The following is a 26,263-nucleotide window of genomic DNA, read 5'->3' as shown; positions in this document are numbered from 1 at the left end:
CAGTAATGGTTTGTTTTCATGTTCAGTATAGATCCCCTGTTATGTTAATTTGCCTGTCATTATTGTTAATAAACTCACCTACTGCATCTGCGTCTACGTGACACTTATGTAAGTCTTGGTTCCAATAGTTTATATTTTTCGGCCACATTATTTGAGAATACTTTATACACTGAAAATAAATATTAAAATTAGAAATATGCATATATTTGAACCCAAATGTGTTTACAATATTTACCACACTTGATAAATGACCACAATAACAAAAAAAGCTTGTTGAAAATGTTTACTTTTTTTATTTGACTTATTCAAATTCAGTTCATTTCAGAAGGACATGGTAGGCATCTGATTACACAAAAACACTCCATCACAGTACTGACAGACAGACATGCTCTTTCTGGGAGAGCAGAGCATGTCTGTCTGTGTCAGGGAAGACTGATGGTTAAGGTCATTTATGTTTCTGTTAGTGCTGAGCGATTAACCGTAATGTCATTTTTTTGCCCAACACGCCGTTTCTATGGAAATAAATCAAATAATTCACGAGAAAAATCAAGTCAAGGACTATGTGGAACGCTGTGCTGAAGGGTGTTGTAGTTTTCATTAAGCAAATATTCAACATAGTTTAGTGCAGAAAATTGGTATTTAACTATAATGATCATAATCCATTGCGCCTGTTCTTTCTGGCTTGGACAGAGATGGATACACTTACGCCTGCTACGTTAGGTTAAATACGCATAGACTGGATGAAAAAGGAATGTACACAACATGAGTGGTGTCTATTCATGGATGCCAAGGGAAGCTAGGCTTCCCCCAAAAATGGAAAAATATAAAAATCTGTTTAATTTTCCTTAAATTCGGAAGAGGCTCTCTGTCTCTATAGCCCATATATCGGATGCTGTCTGGTCAAAAAGAGTATGATATTGTTGCCACCCGTAGCATTGAATGCAAGGGAAGCCAGTGAACATTTGCCAGCATTAATCTAAACTGTGAATGGTCCTGGCGCACCCAAAAAAAAAAGGGTCATGGGAAGCCAGTTTGGATTTGGCTTCACACCACATCAAGCCAAACGTCATTGGCAGAAAACTTGAATTGTTGTCCTCCGGTGGTTAGTCATCTAAAACAGCCATGGATGGCAATAGGGATTTGGACTTGTGATTTTACTTAATTCTCTGTACTGGCCAATTTTTTTAATCTAACTAGGCAAGTCAGTTAAAAACATTCTTATTTGATTATAACGGTGATTCTGATCCAACCATGAATTAATATATTGTGCCCCTGGCCTGATGTTAACTAGCTGGCTCATTGTTGCCCATGAAAGGAAGTTAGGCTAGCGAGCAAGCATTTTAGCCAGTTAGCCTTGGACAGCAAAAACTACAAATATGTACTGTACTGACAGAGTCATAGACTGTTTCGGCAACATGAGAGGATGGAATTGGCGTTTCTATACAAGTTAAGCGAGTCCACGTTTTTCTACTTGCAAGCACGCCGCACACACAGAAATTAGTACCATGGACAGCCACATCATATTTAGCTTATGTTGATTGGACTAAATAGTTTTTGGTATCTTTTAGTTGTCACTGTATTAGACTAACCAGAGGTGATTTGATGATGTTGAAATGGTGCTGGAATAGTGGAGGCTCCTGTTTTCTTTGCGAACTTGCGGTAACTCTCTGGTGTTCTAAATCAATAGTTGTTTAGTAGTCCGAAAATATCGCTAACATTAACGTGCTTGATTATGCGGAAGGTCATGTAACTGTTTGTTAAATGCAATATGCTTTGTGGACTCCACCGGACAGATGTTGCTCTGGTTTTGTGACGAAACAAAGGTGTGGTTGAATTTATTATGCCACTGTGTCTTCTTATTGTCTTGGCATTTAGGCATATATATCACGGTGTCAAGGCATGTGAACTAACAGGTTATAGAGCAAACAACGCAATTATCACAACACATTAGGTTATAATTTGGATTTTCTTTCCCTGGCTGGCTTGGCTTCCCCAGTGATTTTACCCATATACCGCTACTGCACAACAATGAGAGAGAGACCGTTTGGGAAAGTATGCCTCATGTACTTTGAATAACTAGTCAAATGATTACATCAGACAGCTCTGCATGCTTAGTCCGGTTCGCTAAATAGGAGAAGTAATACATGATGACTTTAAGGAATGAAAAATAAAGTAATCAAATAAAAAGTAAGTAATATACACAACTGAAATATTATTTCATAGTAATTTCCTGTTTTTCTTTTGATGTCAACCGAATGTGGACCTGAAAGAGACCATTGGAGTATTTTTAGTTTGGCAATTGAATGTTCACTATTTTTGGCTTTGGAATTTCCATTAAAAAGCTATAAAATCATTTTAATGTCATTATTTCATAATGCATTTAATGTTTTAAAAAATTATCTAAACCGATTTTCATAATCGATCCGAAACTACCTTCAAAAAGAACTAATCGCCCAGCACTTGTGTGAGTGTGTAATAATTGTGGATGCTAATATTTTTCCTATTTCACATGTACACGTGTGTATTAATACGCATGTGTGAATTAGAAACATTTTTGCATATCCCAACTCCCTGAGATACACTAGGAGAGTGGGGTCACGGCCAGGATCTGCAATTATCAACGGCGACCCTGGAGCAATTAGTGTTAAGTGCCTTGCTCAAAGGCACAGACAGATTTGGGGTTGGCAAGTAGTTGTTTGTGCTTGCATGTGCGTATGCTTGAGGAACACAAGTCTGCAGCCCACTACTGTGTTCTCTTCCTTAGAACAGGCGCTTCTCATAACTGTGAGAGAGAGAGGTTTAACAGATTAATGGATCACATTACAAATGACCAACATGTTGCATCAGGCCGAGATCAGATACTATAGAGACATATAGGCAGGTTGAAGTGAGATTAGTTTTGAAAGGGGAACCATTCTAAATCTAGGGGCTTGTATGTGGTACGTGGAACTGAGATGTTCAGAAGATAATATATTGTAATGTTAGCCTCTATGACAGCACTGCACTATGGGCAAGCCAACACTGCCAAGCTAGAGCACATCAGTAAGTACCTGTGCAGGCTGTGGACCTCTCCCTCCATCTGGGCCGATGTCGTCCTCTTCTCAAACTTCAGATCCCCAGAATACATCATGGCTCTGCAGGGGGAAGACAAATAGTGTTACACAGAGCCCCGAACTTACACACACAGCCTTCGAACAGATGGTGTTATCAAAGTAAGCTCACTCTGATTTACATTCAAATGTGTACCTGAGCTGGGTGAGGCTCTTGGATCCGATGTCTTGACAGGAGTGCTGGATCCCAGCCAGCAGGTAGGGAATAAACTTATGTATGGAGCCCTTGTCCTGGACTGCCCCCGACACACCCTGGGCCACCTTAGTCTTGTCACACTCACTGGAGAGAGGGAGGAGGAGACGGGTAAGCTACGGTGCCTTCAGAAAGTATCCATACCCCTTGACTTATTCCACATTTTGTTGTGTTACAGCCTGAATTCTAAATATACCCAATAATGAAAGTGAAAAAATGTGTATTGAAAATAAAATACAGAAATATCTAATTTACATAAGTATATCCTGAGTCAATACTTTGAAGAAGCACCTTTGGCAACGATTACAACCATCAGTCTTTCTGGGTCTAAGTCTAAGAGCTTTCCACACCTGGATTGTGCAATATTTTCCCATTTTTATTTTCAAACTTCTTCAAGCTCTGTTAAATTGGTTGTTAATCATTGCTAGACAACCATTTTCAGGTCTTGCCAAAGATTTCAAGTAGATTTATGTAAAAACTGTAACTAGGCCACTCTGGAACATTGTCTTTTTGGTAACAACTCCAGTGTAGATTTGGCATTGCATTTTAGGTTATTGTCAAATCAAAGTTTGTCACGTGCGCCGAATACAACAGGTGTACAGTCATGGCCAAAAGTTTTGAGAATGACACAAATATTAATTTTCAAAGAGTCTGCCTCAGTTTGTATGATGGCAATTTGCATATACTCCAGAATGTTATGAAGAGTGATCAGATGAATTGCAATTAATTGCAAAGTCCCTCTTTGCCATGCAAATGAACTGAATCCCCCCAAAACATTTCCACTGCATTTCAGCCCTGCCACAAAAGGACCAGCTGACATCATGTCAGTGATTCTCTAGTTATCACAGGTGTGAGTGCTGCTGTGCGTTTTGTTGCCAACCTTACTTTGCTACCTGACAACTTTACGGTTTTTACTTTTTAAGTTACCGTTTATGTTTTTCCCCTCACTCAACTTTCTTTCATTCAACTTTTTCACTCCGGACATTTTATCTGGACATGATTCGTCAGGACTTCCAACAGCCGAAGCTAAGTACTAACATTAACATGATGCCTTCTAATTGCAGTCGCTGTACTCATAATATACAGGAGAACGAGCGCCTTATGGCGAGGATAGCTGTGCTACAAGCCCAGCTTCAGACGCAATCGTTAGGCAAGGGTAATTTCAGTGTAGGAAAGGATGAACCAGCGTCTGTGCCACCAGTAAGTACAGATAGTAACGTTAGTATAAATCCCCCCGTACTATCCCCGCAGCAGGAAAACTTTCTCATGGCTTCTGGAGGGAAATGCTGTAGGAATGCTCAACCGGTGTCGCTCATTCAGCTGACAAACATTCAACCGGTTCTCCCATTAAGCAGCGAGTCGGAGTCAGAGGCTAAGCCTTCTCTTGTCTCTACTCCGCCTGTCACGGGGTCTGAGACGCCGAAGCCTCCCACAATTAGCTCTGACAAATTGAAAACCCTAGACTCCATTACCCGCAGTATTAGACTTAAAACGAATCATCCAGCGCTCATACACTGTTTACCAGGGGGCAGGGCTACCGACGTTAAGGTTAATCTGAAGATGGTGCTGGCTAAAGCTAAAACTGGCCAGTGTAGAGTATAGAGATATTGTTATCCACGTCGGCACCAATGATGTTAGGATGAAACAGTCAGAGGGCACCAAGCGCAACATAGCTTCAGCGTGTAAATCCGCTAAAAAGATGTGTCGGCATCGAGTAATTGTCTCTGGCCCCCTCCCAGTTAGGGGGAGTGATGAGCTCTACAGCAGAGTCTCACAACTCAATCGCTGGTTAAACTGTTTTCTGCCCCTCCCAAAAGATACAATTTGTAGATAATTTGCCCTCTTTCTGGGACTCACCCACAAACAGCACCAAGCCTGGCCTGCTGAGGAGTGATGGACTCCATCCTAGCTGGAGGGGTGCTCTCATCTTATCTACCAACATAGACAGGGCTCTAACTCCCCTAGCTCCACAATGAAATAGGGTGCAGGTCAGGCAGCAGGTTGTTAGCCAGCCTGCCATTTTAGTGGAGTCTGCCACTAGCACAGTCAGTGTAGTCAGCTCAGCTATCCCCATTGAGACCGTGTCTGTGCCTCGACCTAGGTTGGGCAAAACTAAACATGGCGGCGTTTGCCTTAGCAATCTCACTAGAATAAAGACCTCCTCCATTCTTACCATTATTGAAAGAGATCGTGATACCTCACATCTCAAAATAGGGCTACTAAATGTTAGATCCCTCACGTCAAAGGCAGTTATAGTCAATTAACTAATCACTGATCATAATTTTAATGTGATTGGCCTGACTGAAACATGGCTTTAACCTGATGAATTTACTGTGTTAAATGAGGCCTCACCTCCTGGTTACACTAGTGACCATATCCCCGTGCATCCCGCAAAGGCGGAGGTGTTGCTAACATTTACAATAGCAAATTTCAATTTACAAAAAAAAAAAAAAAAAAAGTTTAGTCTTTGGAGCTTCTAGTCATGAAATCTATGCAGCCTGCACAATCACTTTTTATAGCTACTGTTTACAGGCATCCTGGGCCATATACAGCATTCCTCACTGAGTTCCCTGAATTCCTATCGGACCTTGTAGTCATAGCAGATAATATTCACATGGAAAACTCCACAGACCCACTCCAAAAGGCTTTCGGAGCCATCATCGACTCAGTGGGTTTTGTCCAACATGTCTCTGGACCTACTCACTGCCACAGTCATACTCTGGACCTTGTTTTGTCCCATGGAATAAATGTTGTTGACTATCGGACCCCCATTTTATTACGTTTGCAATCGCAACAGATAACCTGCTCAGACCCCAACCAAGGAGCATCAAACGTCGTGCTATAAATTCTCAGACAACCCAAAGATTCCTTCCAGACTCCCTCTGCCTACCAAGGACGTCAGAGGACAAAAATCCGTTAACCACCTAACTGAGGAAATCAATTTAACCTTGCACAATACCCTAGATGCAGTTGCACCCCTAAAAACATTTGTCATTTGAAAAAGCTAAACCTTCACCCAGAAAATATAAAAAAAACTAAATCGGCCTATATCGAATCTTCCATTCCTCTCTAAAACTTTTGAAAAAGCTGCAACTCACTGCCTTCCTGAAGACAAACAATGTATACAAAATGCTTCAGTCTGGTTTTAGACCCCATCATACCACTGAGACTGCACTTGTGAAGGTGGTAAATTACCTTTTAATGGCCTCAGACAGAGGCTCTGCATCTGTCCTCGTGCTCCTAGACCTTAGTGCTGCTTTTGATACCATCGATCACCACATTCTTTTGGAGAGATTGGAAACCCAAATTGGTCTACACAGACAAGTTCTGGCCTGGTTTAGATCTTATCTGTCCGAAAGTTATCAGTTTGTCTCTGTGAATGGTTTGTCCTCTGAGAAATCAACTGTAAATGTCAGTGTTCCTCAAGGTTCCGTTTTAGGACCACTATTGTTTTTACTATATATATTTTACCTCTTGGGGATGTCATTCGAAAACATTATGTTAACTTTCACTGCTATGCGGATGACACACAGCTGTACATTTCAATGAAACATGGTGACGCCCCAAAATTTCCCTCGCTAGAAGCCTGTGTTTCAGACATAAGGAAGTGGATGGCTGCAAACTTTCTACTTTTAAACTTGGACAAAACAGAGATGCTTGTTCTAGGTCCTAAGAAACAAAGAGATCTTCTGTTGAATCTGACAATTAATCTTAATGGTTGTATAGTCGTCTCAAATAAAACTGTGAAGGACCTCAGCGTTACTCTGGACCCTGATCTCTCGTTTGACGAACATAAAGACTATTTCAAGGACAGATTTTTTTCCATCTACGTAACACTGCAAAAATCTGAAACTTTCTGTCCAAAAATGATGCAGAAAAATTAATCCATGCTTTTGTTACTTCTAGGTTAGACTACTGCAATGCTCTACTTTCCGGCTACCCGGATAAAGCACTAAATAAACTTCAGTTAGTGCTAAATACGGCTGCTAGAATCTTGACGAGAACCAAAAAATTAGATCATATTACTCCAGTGCTAGCCTCCCTACACTGGCTTCCTGTTAAGGCAAGGGCTGATTTCAAGGTTTTACTGCTAACCTACAAAGCATTACATGGGCTTGCACCTACCTATCTCTCTGATTTGGTCCTGCCGTACATACCTACACATACGCTACGGTCACAAGACGCAGGCCTCCTAATTGTCCCTAGAATTTCTAAGCAAACAGCTGGAGGCAGGGCTTTATCCTATAGAGTTCTATTTTTAAGGAATGGTCTGCCTACCCATGTGAGAGACGCAGACTCTGTCTCAACCTTTAAGCCTTTACTGAAGACTCATCTCTTCAGTAGGTCATATGATTGAGTGTAGTCTGGCCCAGGAGTGTGAAGGTGAACGGAAAGGCTCTGGAGCAACGAACCGCCCTTGCTGTCTCTGCCTGGCCGGTTCCCCTCTTTCCACTGGGATTCTCTGCCTCTAACCCTATTACAGGGGCTGAGTCACTGGCTTACTGGTGCTCTTTCATGCCGTCCCTAGGAGGGGTGCGTCACTTGAGTGGGTTGAGTCACTGATGTGATCTTCCTGTTTGGGTTGGCGCCCCCCTTTGGGTTGTTCCGTGGCGGAGATCTTTGTGGGCTAAACTCGGCCTGGTCTCAGGATGGTAAGTTGGTAGTTGAAGATATCCCTCTCGTGGTGTGGGGGCTGTGCTTTGGCAAAGTGGGTGGGGTTATATCCTTCCTGTTTGGCCCTGTCCGGGGGTATCATCGGATGGGGCCACAGTGTCTCCTGACCCCTCCTGTCTCAGCCTCCAGTATTTATGCTGCAGTAGCTTGTGTCGGGGGGCTAGGGTCAGTTTGCTATATCTGGAGTACTTCTCCTGTCTTATCCGGTGTCCTGTGTGAATTTAAGTATGCTCTCTCTAATTCTCTCCCTCGGAGGACCTGAGCCCTAGGACCATGCCTCATGATGGCATGGTCCAGGCATGATGACTCCTTGCTGTCCCCAGTCCACCTGGCCGTGCTGCTGCTCCAGTTTCAACTGTTCTGCCTGCGGCTATGGAACCCTGACTTGTTCACCGGACCTGCTGTTTTCAACTCTTGAGACAGCAGGAGCGGTAGAGATACTCTCAATGATCGGCTGTGAAAAGCCAACTGACATTTACTCCTGAGGTGCTGACTTGTTGCACCCTCGACAACTACTGTGATTATTATTATTTGACCATGCTGGTCATTTATGAACATTTGAACATCTTGGCCATGTTCTGTTATAATCTCCATCCTGCACAGCCAAAAGAGGACTGGCCACCCCTCATAGCCTGGTTCCTCTAGGTTTTGGCCTTTCTAGGGAGTTTTTCCTAGCCACCATGCTTCTACACCTGCATTGCTTGCTGTTTGGGGTTTTAGGCTGGGTTTCTGTACAGCACTTTGATATCAGCTGATGTAAGAAGGGCTATATAAATACATTTGATTTTGATTTGACGAGGACATGGCTGGAGATCACACTGTCATGCTGATTGAGTTCAAATAACAGACTGGAAGCTTCAAAAGGAGGGTGGTGCTTGGAATCATTGTTCTTCCTCTGTCAATCATGGTTACCTGCAAGGAAACACGTGCAGTCATCATTGTTTTGCACAAAAAGGGCTTCACAGGCAAGGATATTGCTGCCAGTAAGATTGCACCTAAATCAACCATTTATCGGATCATCAAGAACTTCGAGAGCGGTTTAATTGTTGTGAAGAAGGCTTCAGGGCGCCAAAGAAAGTCCAGCAATCACCAGGACCGTCTCCTAAAGTTGATTCAGCTGCGGGATCGGGGCACCACCAGTACAGAGCTTGCTCAGGAATGGCAGCAGGCAGGTGTGAGTGCATCTGCACGCACAGTGAGGCAAAGACTTTTGGAGGATGGCCTGGTGTCAAGAAGGGCAGCAAAGAAGCCACTTCTCTCCAGGAAAAACATCAGGGACAGACTGATATTCTGCAAAAGGTACAGGGAGATTGAACTGCTGAGGACGGGGGTAAAGTCATTTCCTCTGATGAATCCCCTTTCCGATTGTTTGGGGCATCCGGAAAAGACAAGGTGAGCGCTACCGTCAGTCCTGTGTCATGCCAACAGTAAAGCATCCTGAGACCATTAATGTGTGGGGTTGCTTCGCAGCCAAGGGGGCCGGCTCACTCACAATTTTTCGTAAGAACACAGCCATGAATAAAGAATGGTACCAACATATCCTCCAAGAGCAACTTCTCCAAACCATCCAGGAACAGTTTGGTGACAAACAATGCCCTTTCCAGCATGATGGAGCACCTTGCCATAAGGCAAAAGTGATAAGTGGCTCAGGGAATAAAACAATATTTGATCCCAAAACAATATTTTGGGTCCATGGCCAGGAAACTCCCCAGACCTTAATCCCATTGAGAACTTGTGGTCAATCCTCAAGAGGCAGGTGGACAAACATAAACCCCCAAATTCTGACAAACTCCAAGCATTGATTATGCAAGAATGGGCTGCCATCAGTCAGGATGTGGCCCAGAAGTTAATTGACAGCATGCCAGGGCGGATTGCAGAGGTCTTGAAAAAAAAGGGTCAACACTGCAAATATTGACTCTTTGCATCAACTTCATATAATTGTCAATAAAAGCCTTTGACGCTTGTAATTATACTTCAGTATTCCATAGTAACATCTGACAAAAAATATCTAAAGATACTGAAAATTAATATATGTGTAATTCACAAAACTTTTGGCCACGACTGTAGACCTTACAGTGAAATGTTACTTCCAATCCATAACCAACAGTGCAATTAAGTAAAAAATAGGTATTAGGTAAAGAAATACAAAATAAAAACAGTAAAATGACAGTGAAAATAACAGTAGTGAGGCTATATACAGGTGGTACTGGTACAGAGTCAATGTGCGGGGGCGCCGGTTAGTAGGGCTAATTGAGGTAATATGTACATGTAGGTATAGTTAAAGTGACTATGCATAGATAAGATAATAAACAGAGAGAAGCAGTGTAAAAGACGGGTGAACAGACTGACGACGACACACACTGCAAATAGTCTGGGTAGCCATTTGATTACCTGTTCAGGACTCTTTTGGCTTGGGGGTAGAAGCCTTTTGGTCCTAAACTTGGCGCTCCGGTACCGCTTGCCATGTGGTAGCAAAGAGAACAGTCTAAGACTGGGGTGGCTGGGGTCTTTGACTGCCTGGTGTAGAGGTCCTGGATGGCTGGAAGCTTTGCCCCAGTGATGTACTGGGCCGTACGCACTACCCTCTGTAGTGCCTTGCGGTCAGAGGTCGACCAGTTGCAGCTGTAGAACCTTTTGAGGATCTCAGGACCCATGCCAAATCTTTTCAGTCTCCTGAGGGGGAATAGGTTTTGTCGTGCTCTCTTCACGACTGTCTTGGTGTGTTTGGACCATGTTAGTTTGTTGGTGATGTGGACACCAAGAAACTTGAAGCTCTCAACCTGCTTCACTACAACCCCGTCGATGACAATGAGGGCGTGCTTGGTTGTCCACAATCATCTTCTTTGTCTTAAAGGAGAGATCTCATTTGCATCTCCTTTGTCCTGATGAAATGTGAATGAATCTCCCAGTGTCTGTTGGAAAGCAGACTGAACCAGGTTTTTCCTCTATGATTTTGCCTGTGCTAAGCTCCATTGCGTTTATTTTTTTTGCCCAAAAATTGCCCCAGTCCTTAACGATTACAAGCATACCCATGACATGATGCAGACACCACTATGCTTGAAAATATGGAGTGTGGCACTCAGTGATGTATTGGATTTGCCCCAAACATAACACTTTGTATTCAGGACAAAAAGGTAATTGATTTGCCACATTTTTTTGCAGTATTACTTTAGTGCCACTTTTTCACCATGATCAAAGGGATATTCAATGTCTGTTTTTGTTTTTATCTACCAATGGGTGCCCTTCTTTGCGGGGCATTGGAAAACTTCCCTGGTCTTTGTTGTTGAATCTGTGTTTGAAATTCACTGCTTGACTGAGGGACCTTACAGATAATTGTATGTGTGGGGTACAGAGATGAGGTAGTAATTTAAAAAATCATGTTAAACACTATCATTGCATAGTGAGTCCATGCAAATGATTATGTGACTTGTTAAGCACATTTTTACTCCTGAACTTATTTAGGATTGCCATAACAGAGGTTGAATACGTATTGACTCAAGACATTTCAGCTTAAAAAAATTGTGTGTAGGCCAGTGACCAAAAAAACTCAATGTTATCTATTTTAAATTCAGGCTGTAACACAACAAAATGTGGAAAAAGTCAAGGGGTGTGAAGAGTTTCTGAAAGGCACTGTATATATGTTGTTTGTCTTGATTGACTGCTTGCTTCAAAGCCAGTTACCCCTGTGTCGTATTCATTGATTATTGCACACTGTAGCAAAACGTTTTGCAACGGGAAACAAAAACAAGCGTTCAGGTAGTGTCTTTTATTTCACTTTGTGCCTAATGAATACAACCCTGGAGACAATAAATGTGTATTAGTATCAGGTGTTGGAACCGGTTCAAGGAACAGAACTGAAAACTGTAAAATAACAAACAAAAAATTGAGGAACAGAAGCAAGAACGAAAGTGATCTATACTGTTCCGGAACTGAACCGTTATTTTAAAAGCATGGGAAGCCTTATTTTATGTTCCGGGCATTTTTTCCCATTCCCACCAAAAAAACGCAACAAAGCGCCTATGCAAAACCCTCACTTTGTCACTCAAATTCCAGTGTCGGCCTGCCTGCCAGCTGAACATCTTTTCCAGTGTGTGTGTGCAGTCTACCTTCCCGTCCTCCTCCCTCAGAAGCATAGTCTACAGTAGATATTGACGTCACAAGCTAGTTTTGGTCTAGCTCGCAAACTCTAGGCGGCATTATGCGTAATGTAATGGGACTGAGAGTCATGGTCAAGAGCTAGCTCTGGTCCAACGTTAGTTAAGCCAACTCTCTGAAGTTCAAAGACATTCAAAGTTCCTTCATAGATTCCGCTCCTCCGTAGGTATAATTCTGTGGGCCTAATTCAGCATGTCATAACAACCCAGCGCTTCATAAACAGTTACTTTTTTTGGGTTCGAACCGGTTCAGAACTATATTTTTCTGGTCGGAATGAACAAATGATGGTTCTGTTCAGAATGAAACGATTGGCAAATTATTATATTAGTATTACTGCGCCTCAGTACCTGAAGTATCTGGTCTGGGAGCCCAGGTTCTTGTCCATGGCATCCAGTGAGCCCATGCCTCTGTACTTCTTCAGCCTGATGCCATCAGAGAAGAAGTATTCACCTGGAGCCTCAGTGGTGGCAGCCAGGAGAGAGCCCATCATCACTGGAGAGACCGAGGGGAGATAACCGTTAGATAATGTGAGTGTTAGCACTTCATCCACTGCTAATGGAATGTGTGTATGCTTGTGGTGTGTCTTTTGTAAAAGCCTTTCTCTGAGTGTGTACTTTTAGACCCCTCAACTCAACTCTGGACCTTGAAGCCAATTCCACTTCTTGTTTTCATTGTTCCCCTTTAAATCAGGGACTGATTTAGACGTGGGACACCAGGCAGGTGCAATTAATTATCAGGTAGAACAGAAAACCAGCAAGCTCCTACCTCGTAGGGTAAGAGTTGAATACCAGGTCTAAATCAGTCCCTGATTAAAGGGGAACAATGAAAACAAGCAGTGGAATTGGCTTCAAGGTCCAGAGTTGAGTTTGAAAGGACTCACCTGTAGATGCCCCCAGTGCCAGGGCTTTGGCAATGTGCCCCACGGTCTGAATGCCCCCGTCGGCAACGACTGGCACCCCGAATCGACGGGCGTACTCCGACACCTTGTACACGGCGGTGGCCTGGGGACGCCCGCATGCCAACACTGAGAAAACAGGGGAACGAGGACAAAGAACACAAGTTGAATATCCAGCCAAGCCTGCACATGTAGACCAGGATTTCCCAAACTCAGTCCTGGGGCCCACGGTTTGGTTTTTGCCCTAGCACTACACAGCTGATTAAAATCATCAAAGCTTAATAAGATGGTCATTTGAATCAGCTGTGTAGTGCTAGGGCATAAAACTAAAACATGCACCCAGGGGACCCCAGGACCAAGTTTGGGAGCCCCTGCTGTAGGCCACCTATCAGAGACAGACTAGTGATTCTCACACACAGCAGACAGTCTGTCCTGGAATGTATTTGATGTCATTTCCTGGTTTATGAAGTTAAGTCAGCATTAATTCATATTTTTGTTGATTTGCTGTAGATTAAACATGGTTTTGGCTTGCTTAAGTGGGCTATATTTTAATGAATGCTATTTTATCATGTGTTTACCTGATAAATCAAATCATTATCAAACTGATGGTGGGGCATGATGATGGGGCATGACAGGATTTCCAATTTGCAAACATAGACCAACCGCACACTATATTACATTATACAAAGTTGATGTTTATTTGGAAAAATAACATTCATAAAGAGAAAAGAGAAAAGAAATCGAGTAAGTCTTAGGTGTTTTGAGTGGAGTTTGTTTCGTATGCAGGCTTTGTCCAACACTACATTTGAGAAGTAGATTGCTATAATTAAACGTGTTGTGTAACAGTTTCAATGAATCCTGTTGTGAGCAGTCAGTTTCAGAGAAATGTTTGATGAACTCTAAAATGAGTTCATTAGAATGTCAGAAGCCAACATCAAAGAAGTCGATAAAGTGGAAAATATTATTTTAGATTCATGTCCACTTCTTTTTCTGTGATTATTATGCATGAGCTTTGGAACAGCCTAACTGTTACAGGTATTTAATATATGAAATAATTACCTAAAAAAAATACTCAATATCCAGACTTGCACTACCAGAAAGTTTTTGCAGTCGTGCATATTTTTCCACTCTTAAAATAATGATATTATGATCGAACACATTGTAAATCATATGTTAAGTCAATGACATATGTAAATGAGGTGTTAGAAACAATGACATAGGTCAATTAATTTAATGCGTTTACAACAGCCAGTTTAATTCGGCGCTAAGGGCTCCCTCCCAACCCCTATACTTGGTCATAGGTTGGTGTACAACCAACAGGGTAAATGCAGTTAAATACAACTCATGGTGGAAAAAATACTCTTTTTTTCTTAACAGGGACAACGACCTTTTACAGTAAATTGACAGATGCAGAATGATGAAAATCTCTTTCATCTGTAGTAGGCCTATTGATATTGCTAAAGAAGTTACAACTTGTTTCAGATGAGGGAAGGTGAATGGCCTAACTGACAGACACCATCATGACAGACTGTCCATCGCATGCCTGTGCACTGCATTTAAGGATGCATCTCAAGTCCACTACTAAAACATACTTCATCATATGCATCAGAAACGTAGCGCATGTGTCGTAATGAGGGCATGTCGAGACAAGATAGGTGTGATGTTACACACTGTGATTGACAGATTAGTCAAGGACAAAAGGACAACCATCCAAAAACCCAAGGCCAGCTTGAATACTACTTGTACTGATGCAGAGCCGTTAGCAACCAATGCAGAGAGGCTGTGAAGGCGGGTGGGCGGGCACAGTGTGGTAGTAGAGCCAATGAGAGAGAGCCCTGCGTAGGGGGGTGGGGGACTTACTGCAGTATCCCGTAACAGTAGTTGGGGTTTTGGGGCTGTGGAGCTTTATACCAGGAGGAACACTGAGAGGCGCTAGAGACATACATTACAGGCAGTGTGAAACCAAGAGAAGAGAGGAGAAAAGAGAGGAGGTCCACACAATGAAACAAAGGTGATGAGAAAGAGAGGGATACAGAGAGAAAGAAAGAAGCGATTGATAGAAAATAAGAAACCCAAAACAGATCATGAAAGATGGAGAGAATAGCATGATGGAGAGAGAAGGGGAGGATGAGACAGAGAAACATAAAAGAGAGGGTAGGAACGATGAACAAGAAGAAAGTTGTGCGTGCTTTCTGAGGACCTGCCCCTTGAAAATCGATTGTTTGTCCGTTTTCAACGTTTTGCTCTGAAGTGGTTTGAGGATGTTGCATGTTGCATTCATTCAGCAGGTGCTCTTATTCTGTTTAATTGCATGTATTAGAATGTAGCATGGCAGCACAATTTGATTCTGAAAAACCATTCAGCATTCTCTACAGCCAGTAGAGACACAGAGAGAAAAAAAAACTAGGACAAACACTTATGGATGGGACTCTTTGTACAGACTTCTACACTTGGCTAAGGGGCGATTTCAGTCGTTAGTGGGAAGGTGGTCAGATTGGAGACTCCCGATTGGGTTAGAGCTGTGGGTGGATGTAAGGGAGGGGAGCTAGGAAGGCCATTGGTGGGACTTACCTTCCTGTGTGATACAGATGGAGCCACTTCCCATGCCCACGCGCAGGCCGTCCACCCCGGCATCGATCAGGTTCTTGGCCTGGGCTGCAGTTACCACTGAGACAAGCAGGGGGAGACAGACCAACAATGTCAAGGGTGGTACATGGTGGAACCATTAAATGAGGGCAACTCTGAGAATGCAGCATTTCTGTGTGTGTGTGTCCCAACACTCACCATTGCCTCCAATGACCTGAAGCTGTGGGTATTTCTCTTTGATGTACTTAATCATGTCGATTTGGAAGATCGAGTTCCCTTGAGAGGAGTCCTTAAAGAACGAGAGCAACATTAAAGAACAGATTGAATACGAGAAAGTATCTATATGAGAAGAACAAAGAGACGGGGTAGGAGAACCAGTGACCCACCAGTACGACCACGTCTACTCCGCTCTGCACCAGCAGGTCCAGTCTGTACTTGTCATCGTTGTGCGTGCCGATGGCTGCCCCACACAGCAACTGTTTGCGGGAGTCTTTAGCGGCCAGGGGAAAGTCCCTGTTCTTCTTCAGATCTGTCCTGGCGATGATGGACACCAGGCAGCCCTCCTCATTCACTATGGGCAGCTTACCTACACAGAGATGGACACCATTTAGAATGGGGAAATCTAATCACGAGGCACATAAATTTGACATGTATAGGACTGTCCTTCCCTTTTCTCAGGTCCCGCCGCCTCACCTTTCTTACTCCTCTGCAGAATCTCATTGGCCTCTTTCAGTGTCACTCCAGCTGGAGCAATGACAAGGTCCTCCAGCTTTGTCATCACCTGTAGCGGGGAAGGAAAGGAGAAAACAAAGGAAGATGAGCATTTACCTTTGGACGGCAGTTAGAGTGGTAGGGAAGTAAACTGAATGCATATACACCGATTTAAAAATACTAACTCGAAGACCGAATAACATTCAACCATGATGTGTTAAGCCACACCCACCTCACTGAGAGGCAGGATGTGCTCCTCCTCCTTCAGGAAGTCAATGTCACGCGAGGAGATGATGCCAACGAGGTGGCCCCCCATGTGGCCGTTGTCTGTGATGGGGATGCCGCAGAAGCCGTGGCGTGCCTTGGCCTGGAACACGTCAGCCACACGGTCTGTAGGACTCATCACTACCGGGTCTGTGATGAAACCCTGCTCGTACCGCTGGGAGAGGGAAGGAGGCAGGCAGGAGAAGGAGGGAGATGAGGGGGAAAAGAGGGAGGGCATGGAGGTGGAGAGAGAGGAATGAGGTAGCAGGAAGGATAATATAAATTGAGGGAAGAGGAAAAAAGTGAACAGGGAGAGGAGCGAGAGGGTAAGGATATCTATTACACTCTGCAAACCTACAGGGTATTGAAAAAGCAAGCCAGACAGAGCATGAGAATATAAAGAAAAAGATTGCCTGGCGGGAACACTACAGTGAAACGCTAGCAACTAGGTTGGCAGGAAGATCAAACCGAGAGAGCAGACGATAGGATGAGTAACAGAGACAAACATACAGACACACACATGTAACAGAAAACAAAGATGAAAGGAGATGGGAGTGAAAAAGAGAGAGCATGGCATAGGGGTCATTACCTTGACCTTGCGGACCTCGTTGGCCTGGAACTCTGGAGTGCAGTTGTGGTGGATGAAGCCTATTCCTCCTGTGAGCTGAAAGAAGGGACATCATATTTTGATGTGTGTGTGCACACGTGTAAGAATGTGTGTGAGAGAGAGAGAACGTGTGTCCTCAGACATGAACCCGAACTGAAGTTGCCTGTAAGGATTTATCCAGAACAAACTGTTCCAAGACTCGAGGAAATTCTGGCCTTTGTTTTACGATGAAGATTGTGATGTTTCCTCTGACATTTGCCTCTGGGGGGGGGGGGGGGGGGTTCACAACTATCTTAGGTTACTATTTTAAGTGAAACAGATATGTGCAGCTGTTGTAGTCACTTCAAGTTACCCTGCCTGGCCTGGGAGAAAGTATAGGTTGTTTTCCAATAGCTGATAATATTTACATCAGAGGTTCTATAGGGTTGTGGCTTGTGGTCTCATGTGATTGGTCATTCACAACAAAGCGGTTTTTAATTCCTTTTTATAAAAAAAATAATTAAAAAAATGGGGCTTAATATTGCGGAAAGATTGTTGCTTGCATCAATGTAATTGTCTGCATCATTTCCAATCCCCCATATATTTTGGGGGTAAAAATATATATCCATATACATCCATACAGAAGTCGAAGTTTACATACACCTTAGACAAATACATTTAAACTCAGTTTTTCACAATTCCTGACATTTAATCCAAGTAAAAAAATCCCAATTTTTGGTCAGTTAGGGTCACCACTTTATTTTAAGAATGTGAAATGTCAGAATAATAAGAGAGAGAGATTTATTTTGTATTTTTATTTTTTTTATTTCACCTTTATTTAACCAGGCTAGTTGAGAACAAGTTCTCATTTGCAACTGCGACCTGGCCAAGATAAAGCATAGCAGTATGAGCAGACAACACAGAGTTACACATGGAGTAAACAATTAACAAGTTAATAACACAGTAGAAAACAAAGTAGAAAACAAAGGGGGAGTCTATATACAATGTGTGCAAAAGGCATGAGGTAGGCGAATAATTACAATTTTGCAGATTAACACTGGAGTGATAAATGATCAGATGGTCATGTACAGGTAGAGATATTGGTGTGCAAAAGAGCAGAAAAGTAAATAAATAAAAACAGTATGGGGATGAGGTAGGTGAAAATGGGTGGGCTATTTACCAATAGACTATGTACAGCTGCAGCGATCGGTTAGCTGCTCAGATAGCTGATGTTTGAAGTTGGTGAGGGAGATAAAAGTCTCCAACTTCAGCGATTTTTGCAATTCGTTCCAGTCACAGGCAGCAGAGTACTGGAACGAAAGGCGGCCAAATGAGGTGTTGGCTTTAGGGATGATCAGTGAGATACACCTGCTGGAGCGCGTGCTACGGGTGGGTGTTGCCATCGTGACCAGTGAGCTAAGATAAGGCGGAGCTTTACCTAGCATGGACTTGTAGATGACCTGGAGCCAGTGGGTCTGGCGACGAATATGTAGCGAGGGCCAGCCGACTAGAGCATACAAGTCGCAGTGGTGGGTGGTATAAGGTGCTTTAGTGACAAAACGGATGGCACTGTGATAGACTGCATCCAGTTTGCTGAGTAGAGTGTTGGAAGCCATTTTGTAGATGACATCGCCGAAGTCGAGGATCGGTAGGATAGTCAGTTTTACTAGGGTAAGCTTGGCGGCGTGAGTGAAGGAGGCTTTGTTGCGGAATAGAAAGCCGACTCTTGATTTGATTTTCGATTGGAGATGTTTGATATGAGTCTGGAAGGAGAGTTTGCAGTCTAGCCAGACACCTAGGTACTTATAGATGTCCACATATTCTAGGTCGGAACCATCCAGGGTGGTGATGCTAGGCGGGCATGCGGGTGCAGGCAGCGATCGGTTGAAAAGCATGCATTTGGTTTTACTAGCGTTTAAGAGCAGTCGGAGGCCACGGAAGGAGTGTTGTATGGCATTGAAGCTTGTTTGGAGGTTAGATAGCACAGTGTCCAATGACGGGCCGAAAGTATATAGAATGGTGTCGTCTGCGTAGAGGTGGATCAGGGAATCGCCCGCAGCAAGAGCAACATCATTGATGTATACAGAGAAAAGAGTCAGCCCGAGAATTGAACCCTGTGGCACCCCCATAGAGACTGCCAGAGGACCGGACAGCATGCCCATTTCAGCTTTTAATTATTTCATCACATTCCCAGTGGGTCAGAAGTTTACATACGCTCGATTAGTATTTGGTAGCATTGCCTTTAAATTGTGTAACTTGAGTCAAACGTTTTGTGCAACCTTCCACAAGCATCCCACAATACGTTGGGTGAATTTTGGTCCATTCCTCCATGACAGAGCTGTTGTAACTGAGTCAGGTTTGTAGGCCTCCTTGCTCGCACACACCTTTTCAGTTCTGCCCACAAATTTTCTATAGGATTGAGGTCAGGGCTTTGTGATGGCCACTCCAATACCTTGACTTTGTCTTTAAGCCATTTTGCCACAACTTTATAAGTATGCTTGGGGTCATTGTCCATTTGGAAGACCCATTTGCGACCAAGCTTTAACTTCCTGACTGATGTCTTGAGATGTTGCTTCAATATATTCACATAATTGTCCTCCTCATGATGCCATCTATTTTGTGAAGTGTACCAGTCCCTCCTGTAGCAAAGCACCCACACAACATGATGCTGCCACCCCTGTGCTTCACGGTTGGGATGGTGTTCTTCAGCTTAAAAGCATCCCCCCTTTTCCAAACATAACAATGGTCATTATGACCAAACAGTTCTATTTTTGTTTCATCAGACCAGAGGACATTACTCCAAAAAGTACAATCTTTGTCCCCATGTGTAGTTGCAAACCGTAGTCTGGCTTTTTATGGTGGTTTGGGAGCAGTGGCATCTTCCTTGCTGGGCGGCCTTTCAGGTAATGTCGATATAAAACTTGTTTTACTGTGGATATAGATACTTTTGTACCGGTTTCCTCCAGCATCATCACAAGGTCCTTTGCTGTTGTTCTGGGATTGATTTGCACTTTTCGCACCAAAGTACGTTCATCTCTAGGAGACAGTACGCGTCTCCTTCCTGAGTGGTATGACGGCTGCATGGTCCCATGGTGTTTATACTTATCTGTACAAACAATAGTACGCGTGGTACCTTCAGGCGTTTGGAAATTGCTCCCAAGGATGAACCAGACTTGTGGAGGTCTACAATGTTTTTTCTGAGGTCTTGGCTGATTTCTTTTAATTTTCCCATGATGTCAAGCAAAGAAGCACTGAGTTTGAAGGTAGGCCTTGAAATACATCCACAGGTACACCTCCACTTGACTCAAATTATGTCAATTAGCCTATCAGAAGCTTCTAAAGCCATGACATCATTTTCTGGAATTTTCCAAGCTGTTTAAAGGCACAGTCAACTTATTGTATGTAAACTTCTGACCTACAGGAATTGTGATGCAGTAAATTATAAGTGAAATAATCTAATAATAGTAGTAATAATAGTCTGTAAACAATTGTTGGAAAAATGTATTGTGTCATGCACAAAGTAGATGTCCTAACCAACTTGCCAACACTATAGTTTGTTAACAAGAAATGTGTGGAGTGGTTGAAAAATGAGTTTTAATGACTCCAACCTAAGGGTATGTAAACTTCTGACTTCAACTGTACATACATACCCATATATTTTCACACATATACATACATAAACATTCATACATACAGTGGGGCAAAAAAGTATTTAGTCAGCCACCAATTGTGCAAGTTCTCCCACTTAAAAAGATGAGAGGCCTGTAATTTTCATCATAGGTACACTTCAACTATGACAGACAAAATTAGAAAAAAAATCCAGAAAATCACATTGTAGGATTTTTAATGAATTTATGATACTAAGAACTGTTTTGTAAGCGCTCTCAGAGAATTCATTTATAGACCCTGAATTGATCTGAGTCACAGGGCTATGGACTTTATGATATCACTCTGACTTGTGTGGGGTTTGCTCTCATGATTTGGTAATAAAGGAAATTTCCACGACAAGCATTTCTATGTTGAAGATTGAAAAAGAATTTGGCACATTTTTCCCCATATTCCATCCAGTTCCCTTTATTTTTATAGTATATTACACTGGATCTCTCTTGAATAAGTTCCTCCATTTCTTTTTGTTTTTCCTCTAACTTATTCTGTGCCTCTATGGTACAGTTTTTTATTTCTATCGGTACTGTTAGTCCTTCAATTTACTTTGTTAATATGGACTTTTATTACCTAAATTGCCTTTGTTTTATAGATGAGTACTGAATTGCATGGCCTCTAAAAAGGCACATTTAAAAGTGTATCATACAATAAGGGGATCTGCTGTACCTATGTTGTTATGTTGGAAAAAGTCAGTTATAAATCCTTCTGTCCTAGTTATAAACATTTTATCAGCTAGTAGGCTTTGATTAGATCTCCTATATCCTCAACCACGTGGAAATTCTGTAAGAGTAATATGTATGCCAATTATGTGATGATCGTTCTTGAATTCCTTCTTGCCTCTTTGGTAGTTGCGTGACAACAAGTGCGAAGAAGATTAGCCTCACGTTTGAAGCTCTTAGTTTTTACGTAAGTTGACCCGATACGGCTGTTTACTTTGTGAATTGCAGAGTCTACTTTTAACTAAAATCTTCAATTACATTGCTATGCCAAAGTGTGTGTGTGTTTAAACCAGACTTACTGCCATGGCAATTGCCAGCGCTGACTCTGTGACTGTGTCCATAGGGGAGGATACAAAAGGCGTTTTCATGGTGATCTGTTTTGTCAGGGCTGAAGTCAAATCCTGCAGAGGAAACAAACCAGTTTCTACAAGTGAATACCTGTAACAAACACTTATTGTAGTAACAAACTACAAATCAAGGTTACAATGGGAAGTTCTTCCGTCCTAAATGAAACCCTGGGTTGTATTTACAGGCGCCAAACAGAAGAAAACGGATTGAAACAGGCAGGGACTACCTGAAAATTGTCCAATAAGAAATGCTTGTCTTTGGTTTCTGTTGCAAATTGTTTTGCTAGTGTGCACTAATGAATTCGACCCTGGTCATGGAGGGACAGAAGCCCTATTGTCTTGAAGAACAAGGGTTCTACTCACCACCTGTTCCGATGCGAAGTCAATATACCCTGGAAGAATCAGGAAGTCACTGTGAGTGAGTGAAAGAGAAGGGGTGAGAGAGCAGGGTACATGCTGTATACAATCGATCAATGACATTCACACACACACGTGTGCAATTTCACACATAATGTACTGCAAGGTGTTTTGAAATCACACAAGGGGAGGCCAAAGGTTCATTTCCATCCTCAGTCATATTCATATGCAATTTTTTTTCATTGACACAATGCCCGTAAAAAAATGGTACCACTTGAGTGGTACTGCAAGCTCAGTATTTGATCATCTGAGATATCTGGAACTTCAAGTGGATAATTTTTCTGAGAAGTTGGGTGTATGATACGTGGTGTGCATGCATGTGATGAGCAGGCAACAGAGTCCTGTGTTATTACACATTAGTGCTGATGGTCAACACATTCCTAAAGGTCCTGAGAGGTTTCCAAGCGTACTGTGTGTCTTGTACTAACTAGTTGAGTTTTAAAGCATGCTGTTCCACTTGCATCTTCATTTTGGTGTATACTGGTACTATAAACACCTAAATAGTCAATGTGTGACCCATGCTTCTAGGAGGAGATTAAGCCTATATTAAAGCAAGGAATTAGCAGAATGAGATGTGGTGGTAACTTCACTGAAAGAGCAGACAAGAGATAAGGCACTGTAGCAGACAGTGGCTGACTGACTGCAAAATAGGCTACATTTCTACCTAACAACTACTTATTGTTTGTGGCATTCCAATACAACCAGACCTTTTTGCTAATATCTTGACATGATGGTACCTCCAGGGTGTCATAATTACATTCTTGTCAAACATCGTCACACAAGGCATGTCACGCCTTCATGGAATTTCCAAATTCAACTGCTGGAAACAAAGCTAACGTATCTGACCACAAAATAGTTATTGTCTTGTGTGTCAGACACTGAAAGTAGGCTGATTAATAAACAGAATGGAGAAACATGTCCCAGACACCCTCAATAAGGGTGATGTAATGCCATAAATGCTTTCAAAATGGCACTGTCATAGGATGCCACCTTTCCAACAAGTCAGTTTGTCAAATTTCTGCCCTGTTAGAGATGCCCCGGTCAACTGTTATCGTGAAGTGGAAACGTCTAGGAGCAACAACGGCTCAGCCACGAAGTGGTAGACTACACAAGCTCACAGAACGGAAACGCTCAGTCCTGAAGCCTGTAAAAAAACATATATATTAAAAAAATCGCCTGTCCTTGGTTGCAACACTCACTACCGAGTTCCAAATTACCTCTGGAAGCAGTTGAAATACTTTCTTTGGAGTGATGAATCATGCTTTACCATCTGGCAGTCCAATGGACAAATGTGGATTTGACAGATGCCATGAGAACACTATATGGTACCAATGCATATTGCCAACTATAATGAGGAATAATGGTCTGGAGCTGTTTTTCATAGTTCAGACTAGGCCCCTTAGTTCGATGAAGGGAAATCTTAACGCTACAGAATACAATGACATTCTAGACGATTCTGTGCTTCCAACTTTGTGGCAAAAGTTTGGGGAAGGCCATTTCCTGTTACAGTATGACAATGCCCCCAAGCACAAAGCAAGGTCCATACAGAAATGGTTTGTCGAGATCGGTGTAGAAGAACTTGACTGGCCTGCAGAGCCCTGACCTCAACCCATCGATCACGTTTGGGATGAATTGGAACGCCGACTGCGAGCCAGGCCTAAACGCCTAAAATCAGTGCCCGATCTCACTAATGCTCGTGGCTGAATGGAAGCAAGTCCCCGCAGCAATGTTCCAACATCTAGTAGAAAGCCTTCCCAGAAGAGTGGAGGCTGTTATATCAGGAAAAGGGGCCCAACTCCATATTATTTCCCATGATTTTGGAATGAGATGTTCAACAAACAGGTGTCCACATACTTTTGGTCATGTAGTGTACTACAATAGAGGAACGTCCAAATCATGAATAACTGAATAGCCAGGCTTATCCAGAACCTAATCAAATACCCAGCTAGCTACTTCATTATGTTGGTAGATTTTCATCAGTCCCCAAAGTCAAATTGTTACGCAACTCGATGTCACTTGAAAGCACGAGTTGAGCCGGGAAACCTAAGTCGGCAGACCCATGTAGAAATAATTAATTTACTGCGTGTACTGCAATGACTCAAAGCCCCTGCATGAGCAAATAATAATGTCATGTGTTTAAGACTTAATATAGGGCTTGCTCTGGTTATTAGCCAACTACAAATACCTGTCAGAGAAATTGGATTTAATCAAGGAGCCATGCGACCATAGACTGTTTTTAAAAAATGCGACTGCCAAATCCCAATAATTACTTGTACGTAAGGCCGTCCCCGCAGTTGAAGAGTTGCTGCCCGCTCAGTCCATCATCGGGCACGTAACCAGTCTGTCCACTGATCAAGTAGTCAGCCATGATACACAATCTATTTAGTGTTTGATCAGTCACTTTGGTGCTAAACATACAACGACCCACGAGACCGAGAACTTTCTTCGTTTCACTCCTAGTTCCGATTGGCGATCTGTCAGTCAGCTGTGGCGTGGTGCGACCATGCGCGCTGTCCCCCGCGTGCCTTGTTAAAGTCAAGTCTGTAAAAATGACATGTAATGCATTCACAACAGTTGAAAATAAACCGAAATGCCCTTTTTATTCCTCGACCTTTAATGTTATCAGGCTCCTGCCCTGTCTGGCGGTAGCTCCGGTCGCACACGTGTTCGGGATGTGCAGTTTGCGAACGATTCGTTCTTTTTGAAAGACTCTTTACTGACTCGAGTCATGATTCGTTTCTTCAGAGCGACTAGTTCATTTTATTCGTTCGTTTGACCTGCAGGCGGCAATGAATTCTACAGCAAGATTAATACGCGCTCCTCTGGTTTATTGGCTCCAAAAACGTGCTTCGTGTATCATGTGCGCAAGTGAAAATAGATCTAAACATATATGTTTAGAACTGATAATTGATCGCATGGTGCAAGAATGAATGCCAGTCATTGATTATTAAACGGTATGATGGACACAGCCTCAGCATATTACTCTCACGGCAGTCAAGCAATGCGTTCCGCCAAGAGTTTTACAATCTAATCTGGTTGTGGCCACAACTATACCTCGTTTCAAATGTATCAAGAAATAACCTTATTTGTATGCCTAGCAATCAACAATTGTACACTGTTTAAAGCACACTTTTAAACAAGTGACACAAATGACAGCTCCAATAAACAGTGGCGTGTATTCGTGGATGCCAAGGGAAGCCAGGCTTCCCCCAAAAATGACCAAGAAAATTAAAAAAAACATCCAATCCTTTATTTCGTCTCTCTGCGTTTAGTCTCGTCTTCCCCAGTGACTTTAACCACGCACCTCTATAGCCAATAAACTCCTTTCTGATGAAGGACATGTGAACGAGTGCGAAGTAGAATCATGACTCTTTCGAGTTTTCAGTTCATCGTTCTCCTGCGTGCTCTGGGTAGCACTGACTCAAATGAACGAAATGAGTCGAAATATTCATTCATTTGACTGAACGACTCGAAAAGATCCGAGTCAGTAAAAAGAGCCGAACTTCCCATCACTAGCTCTTCAGACCACCTTTATTCCGTCGTGAACAAATAAATCCCTCCAACCTGAGTCATGCGTCATTTCCGGTATCGGGCCTAACTCCGCCCTATGCTCGAAACATCTTGCAGTTCATCAAGTGTACTTGAGAGGGCGCGGTGAATTGTGTCACCTTGTGTGCTCCCCTATTTAATTTTTTTTGGACCTCCCACTATAAAGTGGCCTGCACACGTAAAAGGACAGAGGGCATTAGACCAGTTATATCTGGCATATGATGCTGCCTATATTTGGACATAGCAGACTGATCAGAATAAGCAGTGACTATGCTGAAGCTCTTATTAAGAGGCTGTGTCAAAATTAATGCATTGTGGAGGTCTACTGTTTGTGTTGGAAGGTCAGAGGGTGTCAGAACTTAACACGTCTGAAGTGTTGAGTATGTAATCTAAT

General features: G+C 42.8%; 1 protein-coding gene across 3 annotated transcripts; it reads right to left on the bottom strand.

Moving 5' to 3' along the window:
- Positions 1 to 270: 270 nt before the first annotated feature.
- Positions 271 to 25,901, bottom strand: LOC110492316 (inosine-5'-monophosphate dehydrogenase 2). 3 transcript variants are annotated; one of them, XM_021566529.3, is made up of 15 exons: positions 24,591 to 25,144; positions 22,267 to 22,315; positions 21,856 to 21,957; positions 17,178 to 17,252; positions 16,557 to 16,763; positions 16,307 to 16,394; positions 16,000 to 16,199; positions 15,812 to 15,902; positions 15,599 to 15,694; positions 14,888 to 14,959; positions 13,013 to 13,156; positions 12,480 to 12,624; positions 3,247 to 3,390; positions 3,051 to 3,134; positions 271 to 2,782 (listed from the first exon to the last, which is right to left on the bottom strand). In XM_021566529.3, the coding sequence occupies exons 1-15, from the start codon at positions 24,734 to 24,736 to the stop codon at positions 2,761 to 2,763; spliced, it is 1,665 nt and encodes a 554-aa protein (XP_021422204.1). In that variant the 5' UTR covers positions 24,737 to 25,144; the 3' UTR covers positions 271 to 2,760. The 3 variants fall into 3 exon arrangements, with proteins under 3 accessions (XP_021422204.1, XP_021422206.1, XP_021422205.1); XM_021566531.3 differs by having other exon boundaries at positions 22,267 to 22,295; positions 24,591 to 24,728; XM_021566530.3 differs by lacking the exon at positions 14,888 to 14,959 and having other exon boundaries at positions 24,591 to 25,901.
- Between the last annotated feature and the right edge of the window lie 362 nt (positions 25,902 to 26,263).

The sequence above is a fragment of the Oncorhynchus mykiss genome, chromosome 16 (assembly GCF_057628025.1).
Source record: "Oncorhynchus mykiss isolate SJ-2025 chromosome 16, ASM5762802v1, whole genome shotgun sequence".
NCBI classification, from domain to species: domain Eukaryota; kingdom Metazoa; phylum Chordata; class Actinopteri; order Salmoniformes; family Salmonidae; genus Oncorhynchus; species Oncorhynchus mykiss.
The sequence above is the reverse complement of the archived record's forward strand: the minus strand, read 5'-3'. Positions and strand labels throughout refer to the sequence as shown.